Genomic DNA, 20,309 nt, shown 5'->3' on the forward strand with positions numbered 1-20,309 from the left:
AAAGACACCATTTCGAGCGTGGTCGTTGCCAGTACCGCCTGACTGGCCTACGTGCGGGTGACACGTAAAAGCACCCACTACACTCTCTGAGTGGTTGGCGTTAGGAAGGGCATCCAGCTGTAGAAACTCTGCCAAATTAGATTGGAGCCTGGTGTTGCCATCCGGTTTCACCAGTACTCAGTCAAATCGTCCAACCCATGCTAGCATGGAAGGCGGACGTTAAATGATGATGATGACGATGATGATAGAAATCAAAGGCAATGACTACTATTCCCTTCAAACTTAGCTTTTATGAATCAGTCATTGAACTGGAAAAGAGTTCTGAGGAAATTCATCAATGTTTGAGTACTTAAGGTTTTACAGCATCAATATAAGCAAAAAATGGAACTTGTTAGAATTTTTATGCCATAAGATAATCTAAGCAAAATAATGGTTTCTTGTTTTTGTTATATGGTTTCAATTTTAGATAAAAAAAAAATTATGAAATGCAAGATGTGATGTAATGTGTGTGTGTGTTTGTGTGTGTGTGGTAGTATTTGGAAATTTATGAGCATATATGCTCATAAATTACCAATATTCTCATTTCTGTTAATCTAGAAATGTCCAACCCTACTCTGACAAAATTACCAAGCATGTAAGTAGCTCTAAATTGAGCTATATAAAAATGTGTACATAACCACAGAAGGTTGCAGAAGTTGACATGAAGATTTATGTCAACACATTCTAAAACATGTTTTTATAAGTTCCCCATATTTTAAACTTTCAATGCATAATTTTAGGATATGAATGAGATTATCAAGGATCTGGTGGCTAGTAACCCAAATATTACTGAATTTGAAGAAAATCTTCGTCACTTTAGGGTAAGTGGGATCAATTTGCATTATTTTCCATTTTACTATTTTCTTTCTCATATATACATACTTCTGAAAGTTTTCTTTATCTCATTGTTTATTATTTTTTGTAACATTTGTGTGTGTGTGTGTGTGTGTGTGTGTGTGTGTGTGTGTGTGTGTGTGTGTGTGTAGCACAATGAGTAATATTTGCTGCATTTCTGACTTTAACAAAAAAAATATTTTTAAAAAATGTTCACTAACTAACAGAAGCTATATCAGCTGAGCAAATGACTGTGTTGCTGTTACAGTTTTCAATTTATTTAATTTTGTTCCAATTGTTTATAAATTTGATGTATTGATGCAGTTTTGTCTACTAATTATGGAAATGAAATTCATTTTTGCCATAAATTAATAAATAAAATTTAATAGCTTTTAAAGTTTGCAAATTTTAGGTAATTTTAGCCAACCAAAAGCCACAAACACATTGGTTTCTGTTTCCGTAGTAACAAGCCAAGCTGTTGGTTGATCCTGGAAAGGATAGTGTATGACTGTCAGAAAAGGATACATGGTTGGAAGGTGGTACCTTTCCTCTTAGGACTGTACTGCTTTTCATGGGGCAAGTTGCTGACTTCGGTTTGGTCTTGTATTGAAGAACTGGAGATGAGCCACTATTCAGCTGTTAATTACAACTGTTATATTTGTGAAATATGTGTGAAGGACTTGCTCTGCAATCCAGTTCAGATGTGCAAACCTGGGAAGATTGTTGAGGTCGATGAAACAGTCTTCTCATGGTGTAAATACAACCAAGGAAGGGTACTTGCTACTTGAGCAGTGAATTTTCAGAGGAATCTGTTGCAAGACCAAACATGTTTTTTTTTTATGCAGTGCCATGTTGGAATAGCAACACTCTAGAGAAATGCATACAATAGTTGGTTCTTCCAGGAACCACAACTTTCAGAGAGTTGTGGAGAGCCTCCTCTCACATTCCTGATTTTGATCGTTATAATTTATCAACATAGACCAGTGAACCACAGTGTTGAGCTTATTAATTTGAAAGATAGTACCCACACACAACAAATGGGAAAAAAGCACATGAACCAGTGTAAAATGAGGGGATAAACGATGCTGTGGGATCCATTGTTCTATAAATGACTCGTGTCTCTGCAAGATTATGTAGCACAGGAGATACAAAAATTGTAATTTGTTTGAGAAACTTGTTCGTTTTTGAATTTTCACTACAAAAGAAAAAAATAATTGTTTACATGATCTGAACTATTACTACAGCAGTGTACAATAGACTTTTTCTGTTTTTGTAACTCTTCAAACAAAAAAAAAAATGACTTGAGGGACCACCAGACCATACAGTTTCAAGTGATTTGTGTTCATCCTCAGTGATGGATACTTGTCTGCTAGAAATAGCAGTAGTTCATTCTTGCTCACAATATATAGAAAAATAAGTGACAACAAGTCATTGATCTGCTGGTTCTGTTACTGGAAGATGGTAGGGGTTCACTCACCTGCTTGCGATATATATATTGGGTGCAGATTGCATCAACTAACTAGCTGGAGGAGGTGTCCTCCTGGGGTTATAATGTGGAAGTGGCAATAAACACTACTTCTCAGAATAGTTACTGGTTTCATCTCTTATAGGGATTTTATGACTAGTTAATTTGCTTGTTGCCAGATCAGTGGCTGCTGGTCACTTATTTTTCTATATATTGCAAGCTGGGACAAATAGCTGTTATCTCTAGCAGGCATGTATCCACCACTGAAGCTGAGCACGAATAGCTCAAAACCGTATGGTCTGGTGGTCTCATTGTTGGAAGATGGTAGGGGTTTGCTCCCTGCCTGCAATACATATTGGATGCAATTTGCACCAACTAACCAGGTGGAGGAGGCATTCTTCTGGGGTTAAAACAGTAGTGATGCCGGTTCCTACAGAACAGCCATGTTAAAATGACTATGCATATTACATCTCAGTATAGTTTCTGCTTTCATTTCTTATAGAGATTTTCTGACAAGCTAATTTGCTTATATTTATATATATAAATATATATATATATATATAAAAAAAACTTGTAAGTGAATTATGTGATCTGTATAATTATTTCTCTATAAACCATGGGATCCTTGCTGTGAAAATATAATGCTGCACAATGCAATAATAGTTTAGTGTTTAGTTTTATGACTAGCATATGCATATAAATTACATAAGAGAATTAATTGAATAAATGAGTGATACGATTATGAAATACAAATTAGTTATCAACTGAATAGTTAGCTGATTACCTCATTGAACCCAGTAACTTATTTCTTCTATGGCTGAACAAAGTGTCCACTTGTAATACTTCAATAGTATCACCATTTCAATAATGCTCTCATCAATAGAAGATACAAGATGTCGTTCAGGATGTCGTATAAATAATTTTGTTTATTTGAGTATATGATAAATGTAATTTTGTATTCAGTTAATTCGATTTCATTGCATAAAGGATAATTACAAAACATGATTAATTGCTTAACTTTTCAAACCATATAACTGTTTCGCACCAAATCTATTTAAAATTGATCGTTGTGCAAATCAAGTTAATTGCAATTAATTGCATAATATCCTTCTAGTTTTATTTTTTTCTGACAGTTGGATAACCTTCCGGTCCTTGTGCATATAAAATGGTGGACAACAAAGATAAACACTGAAAACAAGTGATAATAATTGGCGATGGCAGAAACATTACCGTTCAGCTTTCAGGTCCCGAGTGAACGTGTTTATCTGCCTTCCAGCAATGACCGTGTTCATGATTTAGGTGCATTTACGGACTTTATTATTCAGTATATTGTTCTATTACCTCATCTGGGATGCTCCCTCCAACATCCTGGATGCTGTAGTAAATGGGAGGGTCATTGCTTCCGTAGCCGAATGGAACAAGATTCTGAAGCATTGGGACCTGTCAGTGAACTGTCTCTTCCAACTTGTGGTGTTTGAGACGTTTGGAGGGGTGAAGCTCTTGTCATTGTTGGCAGCTCGCCTTACCTAGGTGTTGGGTGATGCCCATGAAGGTGGTTGGCTGGTCCAATGCCTTAGCCTCACCATCGCCTGTCGTAATGCCACAAATGTATTGGCTTGCTTCACTAGGTTCTACTGAACCATGTGATGTGTGACCAATTGAGGCACTCGATGTTGCATTGATGTGTTTTTCCTTTTCCTTTTTTTTATTTGTTTTTCTTATTTTCTTTCCTTATTTCGCTTTTTCCAGTTTTACTTTTGGATATTGAATAAATAGATATGTATACAACAACATTTCATATGTGTTACATATGATTGATTTTACTGATATTATAAAATCATATTTTTAACATACACATGGTATTAGGTTAACATGCACTTTACCGTCATAAACGAAATTTATAGTAAATTGTAAAAAAAATTGAAGAAAATTGTGATAAATATTGGGAGTGATGAGAGTCAAATGGATCTTGGCAAAAAAGAAATTGACTCATATAGTCTGAGTGAATCTACAACAATGACACCACAGTTCTTTCTCATTGTTCATACAAGATTATTGCATGGCTTCTTGCATGGCTTAGATATAGCTGTGTTTGCTATCATGTGTCGTTATGCAAACAACAGAATTGCCTTCTCAGTAGTATTTATTACTGGATATAATACTTTGTGCTGTCTGTCCTTTATTCCTAAGTGCAGAAATCCGAGTGCAAAAGTGTATTTCTATTATTATGTTCGAAAACACACTGAAAGTTAAATTATTATTGTTAGTTGTTTGATATTTTATATTTACGAACATAGAGAAAATAATTCAAAATTAGCAAAACGTTGTATACAATGGCTCTTTCCTGTTTGACTGCCACTTTTCAATTTCTTTAATTTTTGTCCCAATTGATTTCATATTTGATGTGTTGCTGTAGTTTTGTATGGTAATCTTTGGCAGGACATTCATTTTCACCATAAATCAATAAATAAAGGGTTAATAGCTTTTAAAATTTGCAAATTTTGGGTAATTTTAGCCAATTGAAAGCCACAAATATGTAGCTGCGTGTTTCCATAGTAACAAGCTTACCCATGTAGTTTTTGCTTACTAAATGCTTAAAACACAGGTGGCCGTGATATGTGCTAAAATAATAGCTAAATAGGACTTAAATCACTCACCAAATTTCTTCCCGTTTTTGCATAATATGAATTCCTGTGTGTAGAATACAAATTTGCAAAACTCTCCTGAAAATTCTAAAAAATAGAAAAGCTGTATGGCAGGCATAAAGCAAAATATGCCAACATTTCATTTTTTTTACAGTTGACAACTGTGGTCAGGCACAAAATAACAACATCCAAATCCTGTTTTCTGACTGGGTAAAAATAATCAAAAGAATTTTCTGGAAGATGTGAATTTGCCCCTGAGATTCAGCTTAGAGAATTACATCAATACACCAATTTTTTTAATTTTCACTAAACTTCGAAATATCCACAGATGCAGCCAATCAGAAAAAATCCCATAAAACTGATTTATCAGTTAGATATTCTGAAAGCTTTTGTTTTTTACAATAAGTTAAATTAATGAGTGTTAGACAGTACTTCAGGCAGCCAAATGTACTATTCATGTTATTCTTAGTATTTTAAATGATTAAAGATTGTCAAAATCCAGAAGCAGTGTAATTTCTTTTTAATTATTATTTACAACAGAGTATTGAATTTATTTAAAAAATAAATCTTCCTTGTAGATAAAATTTGTAAAAAGCTAGGTTGTTTTCATTTTCGATTATATCAATTAGACTTTGATTGCTAATTAATTTTCTTTTCTTTAATGCCATTAAGCTAAAAAGTATTTGAAAGTCCATTGATGCATGAATCTGGCTAAACTTCATTAATTGAAGAATACCAAAGGGAATGGTAAAACCACAATAAGTAAAACATTCAACATAAGATGATAGTTTGGAAACTGGAACAAAAGTAAATACTGTCTGATGGAATATGGAGTAAAGTAATATGAGATTCATACATTGATTGTAGCTTTGCCAGCAGAAAAATATAGAGAACTGAAAAAAATTAGTGACTTTATTGCAATGATTTCCATCAGTTACCCTATGATTAGTTGAGTAGGTATGATTAAATATGAAAAGACTTAAGCAAATCTTGACTCAAACTTCTAAAAAAAAAATGAATGATTGTCAGGTAATTGTTGTGCATTAGAAGTATTTATAGCAGATATTTACAGAAGAAAGTTTAGGAAATAATGATAATAATAATCCTTTCTGCTGTAGTCACAAGGCACAAAATATTGTGGGGAGGGGCTAGTTGATTACATTGACCCCAGTGCTCAACTGTTACTTAGTTTATTGATCTTGAAAAAATGAAAGGTAAAGTCAACCTAGGCAGGATTTGGACTCAGAACGTAAAAATGGACGAAATGCTTCTAAGCATTTTGCCTGGTGCAGTAATGATTCTGGCAATAATAATAAAGGCTGGTTTGAGAACATTGAACCTCATAAAAGATAGAATTGGTATTTTTATGAATACAATGGATTGCAAATATGTTCAGATTTGCTAGTTTGATCGTTGATAGTAATACTCTTTGCTCTTTACTCTCTTTTACTTGTTTCAGTCGTTTGACTGTGGCCATACTGGTGCACCACCTTTAGTCAAGCAATTCAACCCCAAGACTTATTCTTTGTAAGCCTAGTACTTATTCTATCGATCTGTTTTGCCGAACTGCTAAGTTACGGGGATGTAACCACACCAGCATCGGTTGTCAAGCGATGTTGGGGGGACAAACACAGATACACAAACATACACACACACACATATATATATATATACATATATACGACGGGCTTCTTTCTGTTTCCTTCTACCAAATCCACTCACAAGGCTTCAATGTTATTTACTTTTGTCAATTTACATGATGTTTTTTTTTTTAGAGTTTACAACAAGAAATTGAGCAGATTGAATCCAGCTACACTATTGGACCAATAGAAATGATGACAGAAAACTTAAAAACATCCCTTGGTACAGAAGTCAAAGCTTGGGAATATTCATATGCAAAGGCTCTAAATGAAATCTCTGCACAAAAGATGAATACTGTCTTCTCTTTCTTTGATCGTATGATGAAAAGCTTGTCCCACCCCGTTAAAGATCTGGATGATGTACGTTCACTGATGGCAGCCATAAATGAAGGAAAAGAAGCTGAAGTGTCAGTTGAATTTAATTTCATTCCCATAGAAGAGGCTTATTCTTTATTACATAAGTATGGCATTGTTTTTAATGATGGAAATGCTGAACGCCTTGATTCATTTGCCTATCTGTTTTCAAAAGTGAAAACTCAGGTAAAACATTTTTTTATATTATATGCTACTTGTGCATTACTTGTTGTTTTATGAATGGAATAATTTCTCATTTCACTGAAGCATAATTAAATATTAGGAAACAAGGAAAAGTTAAACATATTAGATATAAAATACACACCACACTTATCCTTGATAGCATTCATGTCTTGGCTATCTAAACATAGTGGAGTCCATTCCTCCCCAGCTCTAACTTTAGGAGAAGGAAGAAGAGAGGGAGATGTAGATGGAAAGGAAGATTTATCAACTGGTACCGTATTTATTGACCACCAAAGGGATGTGAAGGCAGGGTGTCCCAAGAAATGTATGCACATATTCATTTCTACTCTAAGCACTAAGCCCGAAATTTTGGGGGAGGGGCCAGTCGATTAGATCGACACCAGTATGCAACTGGTACTTAATTTATCGAGTCTGAAAGGATGAAAGGCAGAGTCGATCTCAGTGGAATTTGAATTCAAAACAGAAAGACAGACGGAATATCGCTAAACATTTTGCCCCATGTGCTAATGTTTCTTCTTTCTTTATTGCCCACAGGGGGCAAAACATAGAGGGGACAAACAAGGACAGACAAAGGGATTAAGTCAATTACATCGACCCAGTGCATAACTGGTACTTAATTTATTGACCCTGAAAGGATGAAAGGCAAAGTCAACCTCGGCGGAATTTGAACTCAGAACGTAACGATAGGCAGACGAAATACCGCTAAGCATTTCGTCCGGCGTGCTAGTGTTTGTGCCAGCTCACCACCTTAATGTATACACATATCAACAGCAGATTTTATCCATTAACAATAATGAAGGGAGCCAAACTAAGCTTTGAACTAAGAAAATTTATTCTAATTCTGCCTGCCCTTATATAATGTGGCGTACCTGTCTACCTTCTCATTAGCAAGATATCTGTGTCTGTTCCTCTATCATACTTTAGCTTCTCAACAGGTGTCATCAGAACACCTCCAAATTTACTACCACTCTTCTCAGTTTTCCTTTGTCTTGCAAGCTATTTGGTAGCATCACAAAGTTGGTGGGGCACATTTGTTTATATATATGCATTGCTTTAACATAACTATTATGAACTTTCAGTACTCCACATTATATAAGGGCAGGCAGAATTAGCTGGAAAGAAGACATTTTTGTCTTTTCAGCTACTCCCATCTACCCTTATATAATGCAGTGAACCATTTATCTTTGGTGGTGAGAAGGTGTAAGAATGTACCTTCAAGATACAAGAAGACAAGCATAAGTATGAATACAGACAGAGGATCAAGAAGGATAGGTGGACATGTTTGTAATGGTGTGAGAAGAGAGTGACACATAATTAGAGCTGTTGGTAAAGGTGAAAATAGTGAATGATGAACAATGGAGATGTGATTGATGATAAATATTTTTTTCCATAATTCACCAATTTTTAGATATCAGCTATCTTTTCCTGATGTACTACAACCTATTTGCTGCCTAAAAAGTGTAAAATATAATTAAAAAATCTTTCCCAACTAAACACTGGCTGAAGTTGACTAATGGACTCACAATGGATAAATATCATATCTTTTCAGCTTAGTACACATACTATGTGTTGTTGTTAGATTGTTATTATAATGTTTGAGATGTCTGATAGCATTTTATGAATAATAATCATCTTCATTGTTGCTATTAAGTCTGCTGCATCCATTTTTATTGGTGACATTGTTGTCATTATTTAACCCTTCAGCATTCAATTTATTTTGTCAAAAGTAATAAATTAATCATACATTGTTTTGTAGCTTGGCGATTTTGATGAGGTTACTGTTAATTTTGAGAATGATATTGTTGGGTTGGTGTGAGAGGCTATCTCTGGCTGATTCGAACATGAAGCTTGTAGAATATTTTGGCAAGATATGGCCAGATTAAATGCTAAAGGATTAAGCCCCTAATTTTTTGGTTAGCATTGATGTGAAAGGCCTATAATATGGTATAAAATATTTCTCTATTATTTCATCTGTGCAGTTCAACATCTTTGTGAAACTCTAAATCCAAACATGCTATTTCTTTCCTCAGCATCTTTTAACCTCCATTTTCCATGCTGGCATGGGTTAGTCTTTCTTACTTTCAATTCATATTTATAAATTTTTATGGATTAAATGCACTGCTGTCATTGCCAAACATTCAGTTGGATACTCTTATTTTATTACTTGCTGGATTAGGACTCACTGACATAATTCATTTAAGTTTTATGTGCAAAACAAAAGCAAAACATTGAAGGAATGGACTAAGGACTAAATGAATAAATTACAGTTTTGAATGTAAATTCTGTCATTCATTCATTCTTTCTTCCATCTCAGGGAATTACATGGATTAGATTCTATAGTTTTACACTAAATATGAGACATTTGAGTCTTTAGATAATACTTGAATACTTCATTTGCTATTTTTCTGACCCAAGTCATTTTTAATACTGACTACAGTTTGAAGAAAAAGTATGAGTGATTTGTGATACATAGTTGTCAAGAACCCAGTAAAGTTAGAAATATTCATTGCTTTGCTATACTTTTCCTTTTTATATTGATATTCCTTCATTCAATTTCTTTAATGTTTGGCTAAAAACTGATCAAATACTACATTAGCTTATTCAAATGGCTACCTACATGGAGAAGTGCAATAATGTGAGATGTTGTTGACGATCCTGATCTGAATCCATTTTGATTTGGTCGCAATTGTTTGTCTATCTGAGGTTGTATTTGGTTAAGTATCATCTTGTTGACTGTTTTTGAAACAATGGATGACAGACTGATTCCTCTGTAATTCCCAGTATCGCTTAGGTCTCCAGTTTTGGACAGCGGTAGCAAGTCTACCTCAGACCATTGTTCTGGTTTCACATTGTCATTTAGCAGTTTTAGAAGGAAATTGAAAGCGAGGTTGTTTCTAGCAACAGTGGAGTCTGTTCTTTTATATGGGATTGAAACATGGACGCCCACTAAAGCAATGAAGAAGCAGTTGGACGGTTGTTATGTGAGGATGCTTAGAATGGCACTCAATGTCTCCTGAAAGAATCATATAACAAATGCTGACTTATATTAGGGATTACCAAAAGTAACATTGAAGGTACAGCCTAGAAGGATGAGGCTAGATGGACACTGCACAAGACACACCAATGAAACTGCTAACAAGCTAGTGCTCTGGCAACCAATAGAAAGAGGAACCAGGTGAGGAAGGAGGAAGATGACCTATATCAACTACTTGTTGGCGGATACTGGTATGGAAGGGATGCAGGAACTGAGGAGCATTATGGAAGATCAAGATGAGTGGGGGAAACGTGTGGAAACAGTCTTGGGGTGTCCTGTGGGATGAACTAGATAGATAAATATATAGACAAGGCAATAAGAGAAAACAAGAACTATATAAATGCCAATGTATTCTTTCCTCCTTCTTACTCATTATGCACTGTCTATATTCACACTCAGTTTAAATATGTATATACATGTAAGTTTCTCTGTTTCTTTATTTAACTACTATAACAGTCTCTAGAAGTTCAAGGAATGCTATTGGAAATTCAACCTCAATTCAAGATGGAGTTGTCAGCTGGTGTTGAACAGTTTGCTGTGGACTATTCTCAATTTCTTGATGATTATACGATGAAGTAAGGTTTTATGTTCTGTCAGTTATATTTTTACTTTCTTTACAAATATATATATATACACATGTGTGCACTTGCACTCACACATATAGACACATGCACACACACAAACGCACACACACAAACACACACACACATGCATGCACACACACACATGCACATACACACACATGCATGCACACACACATGCACACACACACACATATGCATGCATGTGTGTGTGCGCACGCACACACGGTATGATAGCTGATTAAGTATGATGTACTTCTAACCACCATTTTATAAGTTTCAGAAATATTATCTAACATTTATATTATATTCAAAGATAAACTCTTATTGTTTAGCTCTGGAACTGGCAAACTGTTTTACAATCAGGTAAAATAAATTACATTTTGCTATTCATTTTTTTCTCAAGTCAGTAGCAAGGGAAGTTCAAGGAATTAATTATAGTCTCCACTCACAACTGTATAGGATTTGCTAAAGTTCATGCAGATACAAATTATGTGTCAATCATTTTGGTTAAGTTATTGATATTAGTAAACACATATAAAATTGCCTGACCTAATACATATAAATAGAAATTTTCTGATATCAGGATATGAAAATTAACAAGAAAAATAAATCTCATAAATATACGACAGGTTGTACAGTCACTACTGTGCATCTATGAAGCTATGTGGTTTATCAAAGTGATAGATTGCAGTCTTGTTTTTACATTTCTGATTTATTAGCAATAAAAAACCCCTACAGAGACTTATCAGCAAGAATGTGGAAAGTATTTACTGAAGATAGATGTTGTTCAATATTGGGCTGGTTATGTATGGTGGATCAATATATTTTGCATTAACAGACGTCACTTGTAAGTGATCATTTGAAGACAAATCATTCTTAATTGCTCCTGAATTAAAAGTCTATCACTAACAGCTAATGTATCCCTCCTATGCTGAATTTATTTCTTGTGTCTTTAGAAATAATCAGTTTTGCTTCTAGTTATTTTGTAACATGGTAAAAAGTATTCTTGTAGGTTAAATGATAAAGTTGTTGTTTTTGCTCTGGTAAGAATATAAACAGAGCCAGATCAAGATCCATAGAGGACCTAAGCATAAAATAAATTTTTAGTTTTCAAAATGAAACCAAACGAACAAGATGGAAAATAATGTTTATTTTTGTATACTTCATCTTTATTTACATTTGAAAAGTTTTCTCCTACTTTTTTGTTGTTCATTAGATCCTCACTATGACACCAGGAACACTTCAAAATTATATTTCCAATCATATAAATCGCTTCAAATAATATTTTAGCAAGTTTGAAGTGATTTCTTTTGCACTGTAAACCATTTACCATTTCCGTGGTGCCCCACTTCCCTTGATGCTCTAAGCATGTGTTTATTTTGCTTAATGCTTAATCCAGCACTGCATGTATATTAACATTCTAAGAAATATCATTATTCTTTTATTCATTTATGTCATTAGATTGTGACAATGCTGGGGCACCACCTTGAAGAATTTTAGTCAAATGAATCGACTTCAGTACTTATTTTTTGTTAGCGAAGTACTTATTCTGTCAGTCTCATTTGTCAAACTGCTAAGCTACAGGGATGTAGACACAGACACACACACATACGGTGGGTTTCTTTCAGTTCTTGTCTACCAAATCCACTCACAAGGCTTTGGTCAGTCTAAGGCTATAGTAGAAGGCACTTGCCCAATGTGCCACACAATGGGACTGAACACAGAACCATGTGGTTGGGAAGTAAGCTTCTTATCATGCAGCCACTCCTGTGCCTATAGTTATACTTAGTTAAAACAACAGCCAATACAATTTTGTTTGAGTTAGTGAATATTTAATTGAAAAGTGTATATAATATAATTAAACCTTGTATTTCTTTCAACACACGTATCCACATCAAGAATCTTGCACACAAAATACACATACGAAATATGTATATAATATCTTATTAGTAGAAACAACTTGAAAGGGTGCAGGCTGAACAGCTTTCCCAGCAGAAAGCCAACACTAGATTATAGAAGGGCTTTAACCTGTTACTAGCACTTCTTCATATTTCTCTCCCTCATTTCGAAAAAGAAATGTTCTAGCAAACACATGATGTCCAGAAGCTGATTGAGGGCTGATGAAATTCAGCTGCTTATAAGAATTGTGGTAAGAGTTTATAGCAAATTGAACGTTATAGTCTCCTCATCTCTTCAACCTGACCAATGCTAACTACTGTAAAAATGTCAAAGTACAAAATAATGCTAACTCTCTTGGATAATTCTTCCACTTTTTTTTCAAATATTTGCAAACTCCTAACCCGGATTCTTCATATCACCTCTTGCAAATATACAAACACATTATGTTCCTCTTTGTGTGACAAATTTCTCCTTATCTATATTATTTATTGTCTATCTTTGCTATCCAGTACTTATAGTTAATTTGGACTAAAGTTTCTCTTCCAAAATACATCTTATGCCTCTATAACTTTCCTAATGCCTGCAACCACCAACAATCTTTTACCCTTATCTTTTCCATCATCAAGGAAATGTCATCTCTGTCAGAAGACATCATCCTCAATGGCTTCATTGTTCACAAGTTTTCTTGTCATTGACCCCTTTTAATGCTGCTAGTGCAGAAAATCTATTATCTTTAAATCTCTACAACATTTAAAATCTTTCCCTACTTGTATCCTTAATCAGTATATGGCCATGCCAATCCACTACTGCCACTTCTCATATTAGACTCTCTGACTACCACCTACTCATGACTACCACCTCCACCTCCACATTCTATTCTACACTCTTACCCTGAAGTTTACTGCACTTTATATCAGTTGATTTCTCTGGGTTCTGTCAGCTCCTTATCTACTGACCCATCAGAGACAGCTAAGCAGATGACTGAAACCTTTATCTTAGCCGTATCCTTCCACAGACCCCAGGTGGCTTAACATAGTTGCTTTGCAGAAGTAAAGGCTAAGAACCATTGCACCTGAAACACAAATTTGCCTTCAAGCATTACACAGCCTTCAAGATCTCCCACCTTTCAAACTGCTGCTGAACCTTCTGACTCTTTGCTACAAAGATCTCATCCAGTACTTCTGACATTCATGATGGCTCATTAAGCCATGCTCCTGTGGAGAAAGCTCCCACAAATGCAACCTGCTTTGCATCCAACTTCATACTGTATATACTAGGCAAATTTCCCAAACTCTCCCCACTCCATTAGGCTTTCTACCACGTATATACACACACACTAAGGGCAAAAACATCTCCAGTTTTTCAAACTGATCCCAAAATTTCTCATTACCCTTCATGTGATCCATTGCCAAAAGTGTCTCATTGCCCATCATGTGATCCATTGTTCTTTCTATGTATTTATGTATGGCGAAATTCTACATTGGTCCATATTCTCAAGAAAAGCAATTACTCTGACCCTATTTGACCTCACTAATTCTGGAGGATTGGCAAAAGCCAACAGTGCAGCCCCTCTCTGTAGATCGAACCATTAGATGAATGTTTCTTATTGGTTGGTATTTTATGAGAAAGTAATATTTGGTGGAAGGAAGCTTTAAGCTTATAAGTTTACTATTTTGCCAGGTTCGTTGTTTATTTCTTGAATTTTTGATAATTATCATTATCATCATTTAATGTCCATATTCCATGTTGGCATAGGTTGGACTGCTAAATTGGGTCAGGCATCCTGGTATGGGATCTTTCGAAATAAAGTTCTGTTTTGTAAAAGTTGACATCTGTTGTTGGTAATAATAATAAAAGTAATAATAATAATAATAATAAAAGAAAACTTACTGTGTTTAGATTTTCATACTTTTGTATTTTTGTTAGTTAGTCATGGGAGGAAGTGGGTGCACATAGTTTTTGAAAGCCTTTCAGACTTTTGAATTTGATGTGGCTTATGTTTAGTTTGAATATGTGAAGGATAAGGTCAAAAAATTTTTATTTTGTGCATCAAGAAATATACATTTGACAATTGCTTATTCCTTCATTTATTAATCTTTTAGCTGTATTTACTAAAGGCATAAGTTTTCAGCTTCTAATTTTCCTAAATTAGAAGGACCTAGATTATTATTTTTACCTTCTCTAAAAGCTCTTCAAATTTTTGACAAAATTTTACTTCTCACTATATATTCAAGCACATAATTTTCTCAGTTAAAGGCATTCAATGAAACAAAAAAAACAAAATCATTTTCCTTAATGTTTCAATGATTAAATTTATAACTTCAATTTAACACTATGCTAATGTCTATTTCTGGAGGGTTCGGGGACCAAAGTCAAAGAGTTTTTAGATCTTTTCTTTTTCCCTTTAAAAATCTAGCATTTCTTTAATGTAATCTGTCAACAAAATAACTTTAAAATAATAAATTATTGACTTTAACTTGTATGAATAATTACAAGTTTGACATGGTGCTTCCTGAAACAAAATGTTTTTGCAACTGGATTCCTTTCTTACTGCTTCACCTCATGTATAAAATGGAAAACTTATTTTATTAATCAGGCAAACTGTAGAAACCACAGTTCCATTTATATTCTCTTGGGTACAACACAATAACTGTAGTAAATATATTTGCATCACATGATCTTAATCTCACAAATATTTTATATCTTGTTTCCTAGTATATTTTTGTTGTCATTTAGATTGTAATATTATTTAATTTTAGAGGCCCAATGGAAGAAGGTATTGAGCCTAGAGAAGCATCTGATAGAATGAAGATTTTCCAGTGCATATTTGATGAATTGTGGGGTAAATACCTAACCTACTCTGGAGGCGAAGAACTCTTTGGCCTGCCAGTTACTGAATACCCTGATTTGATGAGAATAAAGAAAGAGCTAAATCTTTTACAAAAACTTTACCAGCTTTATAATGCAGTATTAGCCTCTGTGAGTGGATATTATGATATACCCTGGACTGAAATTGATATTGATAAAATAAATGCAGAACTTCTTGAATTCCAAACTAGGTAAATACATTTCGTTTTCCTCTTTTTGTTTTGTTTTTATTTTTCAATAAATTTAATGTCTGAAGTTGAAAGTCGATAAAAAACAGAAACTTTGTTTTGCTGTTTATATAAATGATTGTTCTACCATTAAAGCAACTAGACATTGGGATGGTTTTCCTAATTGGGAATTTGAGAAGAGGTTGAGAACCAAATTTGAATTCGATAGAATTGTCTTTTTAGAAATATTAAATAACTGCCACTGGCATGGCTGTATGGTAAAAAGTTTGTTTCCCAACCACATGATTCTAGGTTCAATCTGACAGCATGGTGCCTTGTGCAAGTGTTATCTACTATAGCCCCTGGTTGGCTAAATTTTTGCGAGTGAATTTGGTAAAGAAACCTTATCACCCAAGGAACTCTCCATGTCTCAGACATAACTTCTTTGTGAAGGACTTTTCTAGATGGAACTATAAGAGAAATAGGAACTCCCCACATCTGAGACACATCCTACATAATGAAGACTTCGAACAGGACCAAAGAAGAAATAAGAACTTCTCCCACTTGAGACATATCTTCCACAGTCCACCCCACAACCGTCCAAACCACAAGATGTAACCCACAATAGATCAAGAGTTAATGGAATGACAATCAACAAGAGCACTAATTCCATACATCAAAAACCAAGGAACCATTTTTTAGGTGAACTGGGCCAAAGTTCACCCCAATACCACAAAAACTGAACCTAAATGAAATACAAAATGATATTCAGAGATTCTGTAGAAAACTTCGATTCACTGAAGAATTATTTGATAAAGAAACTAATGATCACGCAGTACTTTGTACTAAAACTAGCTACTGTCTGACAAAAAGATGAAATCAAACTCTGGATAACTTTTGTGTTTTGGTATCCAATTATCCCTATTATTTACTTCCACCTTGAAAATTTAAAACAAATACAAGTCAAGAAGAATGGGAAATCATTAATGATCTCAAGGAGGACCATAATATGATTATAAAAGAAGTTGATAAAGGGAGTGCTACAGGGAGGTCAACCAGGCAGAATGCCAAGCTTGACCACCAGAAAGAATAAGATGTCAGCAGAATTATAACAAATCAAAAATCAGATCTGTTCATGGAAAAACTTATAAATACACTGATTCCAAAAGACTCCGTTACAAACGAAAGACCCTGCATGTGACGGAAAAAAGAACCCAAGTTAATAAACAGTAACAAGACTCCTTTCCTTTACCTTCTTCTCCCTTTATTTTTTTCTCTTTTTAACTCAGTATGACCGAACATTTGGTGATCCACATTTTTTATATTCTTCACCGATCATTTCTGATATTATTGAATTTTGTGAACATTTAATCATTTAAACATAATGATCCACACTTTTTATGTTCTTTGCCACAGTCTACACTATAGAACATTAAAGTATTTAGAGAAAGACAGTCATGGCCAGTTCACTGAGTTTCACATCCATAAAGTGCTTAGCATTACATATGTCTTGACAAATGCTCTGTTCAAAAGAAGAGAGATTGTTGGCCACTAGCTACTAGGGTCTCATGAGATGTATGTAAAGCTAAGTGCTTTATGGACGTGAAACCCTGGATAACCCAATGAACCAACCATAACTGTCTTTCTCTAAATATATATATATTCATGTCAGCACAGAAAAAGAAAGATTAAATGGTGGTAATTATGATGCGTGTGTTTATATACAATATATATGTGTATGTGTGTGTGTGTGTGTGTGTGTGTGTATGCTGTATCATTTATTTGCAATATTTCTTGGAAACAAGGGCCATGAGCTCCATGTCTGCTATGTATCAAACTCTGGATGATATTGATGTCAGGAAAAGCATCCAGCTGTTGAAAATCTAGCTCAGTAAATTTTATTTGGTCTATGCAAGCATACAAATGTGGATAATAAAATAATGATAATGACGTATGTTACATCTGACTTTGGGGTGTGAGGTATGGTTAAAATAGTTTAACATATTTTCAATGGCAATTCTATTTTAGATATTTAGAGATATGAGAAATAGCTGTACTTGTATTTATGCTTTGCTTATAAAGTTCATGACTTTTGTGTGTAGGTGTCGGAAGTTGCCAAAGGCTTTGAAGCAGTGGAAGGCCTTTTTTGATTTAAGCAAGACAATTGATGATTTTAATGAGACTTGTCCTCTGCTTGAAATGATGGCAAACAAAGCCATGCAACCAAGGCATTGGGAAAGAATTGAGGTACTTACAAAGCACAAATTCGATGTAGAATCTGACACTTTCCTTTTGAAGAATTTGATGGAAGCACCATTATTAGAAAACAAGGAAGATATTGAGGTAATTTTTATGTCCTTTTCCGGCAGATGTAGAAAGAGTAATAATAATAATAATAATTATTATTATTACAATTTTTTTATTCATGTAATTTTTTATTTGTTCATTTATTTTGTTTATGCATTAAAAAACATAGCATGTGACAGTTTAGATACAGCACATTCATGCATGTGAAAAGTCACATGTATGTTCACATAGCATGTGGTTATCTAGTTTTCTTTTTAATCAAAAAGTGATTTGTGAGGAAGCAAAAGCAGTTATGAATTGGTTCTTTTTACCTATTCATCAATTGTTTCTTGATCATGATAAAATATATAGCAGGTGTACTGAAAAATGTAACCTGATAGGAAAATTTGGAATGTTTTGCTTAATTTGCATGTTAGATCTTAATTTATCAGGAGCTAAGTTGCATATTTAATTTTGGCATTGTCAACATAAATTTTATCACCGTAGCAAATTAAAAGGTTTGTATAATAATTGTCTCACCTTACATGACCATAAATATACATATTGGGTCATCCCATAAATAATTGCATGAACTAAAAGTTGGAGGGGGATGGGATAAACTACTTGCATCAACTTGCTATAAAATCAGGTAGTAATTTTACCTTGTCCTTATTCTTAGTGCAAGTTTTGAAGAGTGCAGTTCAATTTCAGCAGTTATTTTTTCAAATCTATAATGGAAATGGCAAAGTAGCTTATTCAGCATATTTTGCTTCAATAAAGGCAACAATGCAATAGAAAGTGTGAGGAATATTAATGCAGTGTATGGGGATTGGACAATAAGCGTAAGCTAGTGTTAACGGTGGTTCCAGAAATTCCGAGCTGGAAACTACAATGATGATGATGATGATGATATATATATATATATGTAATGTGTATGTGTGTGTGTGAGAGAGAGAGTGTGTGTGCGTATATATATATATATGTATATATATGTGTGTGTATGTGTAAGTATATGTGCAGGTATGAATAAATATTCTCACAAGAAAATAGACCACATAGTTGTAAATGCAAAGTCCTTCCTCGGGGAAGAAGGATCAGCCCAATATAGGTTAGGGACTAGTGACTTCATATTTAGAGTTTGAAGGATTTAGAGACAAACAATATGAAAAACGAGGCCGTGGAATCTTAAAGATCCATTGAAAAGAGATTTAAAGAAGTTCTAATTAAAGCATTTGATAAGAAGTAACATTACCTGGAAAAGGGGGTCTGAAATCACCAGTGTAGGCTATAGTGAAATGCTGGCCAACAAACTGAAACCAGCAATTCACCCCAAATGCTAAGGTTTATTGTCAAATATGCTCGCCCATAATGTTGAAACCATTGGAAAATTAGGCTTTGAGTTGCTGAGACACCCTGCATATAGTCCAGATCTGGCCCCTTCTGACTATCATATTTCTAGACTGATCAAACATCCTTTTATGAGGTCATTGATTTGCTATGGATCAAGAAGCACAGGAAGTGGATCATGAGTGCTCGACGAGCCAAAAACCCGCTTTTCTTATGAAATAAGCAAGCTTGTGAACAGATGGAAGAAGTGCATTGAAAAACAAAGCAACTGTTGAAAAATGATGTAATTGTTCAATAACTGCTTTTTTTTTAAAATGAATTACAGAAACAAGAGTGTGTATAATTTTTGACTTACCTCTTCTTTTTCATTGCCTTTATGTGTAAAGTTTTGCTATTTAGTGTTGAATACTATTTGGAACATTGTTCTTTGATTGTAGGATATATGTATATCTGCTGTGAAAGAAAAAGATATTGAAGCTAAGTTGAAACAAGTCATACAAGAATGGGCCACACAGGAATTGGCTTTCTCTACCTTTAAAAATCGTGGGGAGTTATTGTTAAAAGGTTTGTATCAAATAAGTTGACTATCAGTGTTGTTGTGCTGTAGAAATTCTTTCTGATAATCTGAGTCTCTGAACTGCCTTGAATGACCAGTTAACTTTAGTTGCATCAGCTATGAAATCTGGAAAAGCATTTATCTCACAATGGCTCCTTTCCCATTTCTCTTCATGCTTCATGCTGTGGGCATTGACTTGGAAATCTATATACTTTACCAGGTTGCCCACAGAAGAAACTAATAGAATACATCCGGCTGAGTAAAAAATAAGCAACGTTTTGAACCATGAAGAATTTGTACTGGATTTTTGCAGAGTTCTGATTTTTTAAAAACATTTTTCATGTTTCAAAACATTGCTTACATTTTACTCAACCTGATATATATATA

General features: G+C 34.3%; 1 protein-coding gene across 1 annotated transcript in view; it reads left to right on the forward strand.

Annotated features, from left to right (window-relative positions):
* Positions 1-20,309, forward strand: part of LOC106871452 (dynein axonemal heavy chain 5) — a 358,231-nt gene that overhangs the window by 146,763 nt on the left and 191,159 nt on the right. The window contains exons 26-31 of the mRNA XM_014917924.2: positions 780-860; positions 6,759-7,163; positions 10,672-10,790; positions 15,458-15,757; positions 17,836-18,076; positions 19,804-19,930. Coding sequence (XP_014773410.1) covers positions 780-860; positions 6,759-7,163; positions 10,672-10,790; positions 15,458-15,757; positions 17,836-18,076; positions 19,804-19,930 — 1,273 coding nt within the window. The remainder of the gene's footprint in view (positions 1-779; positions 861-6,758; positions 7,164-10,671; positions 10,791-15,457; positions 15,758-17,835; positions 18,077-19,803; positions 19,931-20,309) is intronic.

This window comes from Octopus bimaculoides, chromosome 10, assembly GCF_001194135.2.
Source record: "Octopus bimaculoides isolate UCB-OBI-ISO-001 chromosome 10, ASM119413v2, whole genome shotgun sequence".
Lineage (NCBI taxonomy): Eukaryota > Metazoa > Mollusca > Cephalopoda > Octopoda > Octopodidae > Octopus > Octopus bimaculoides.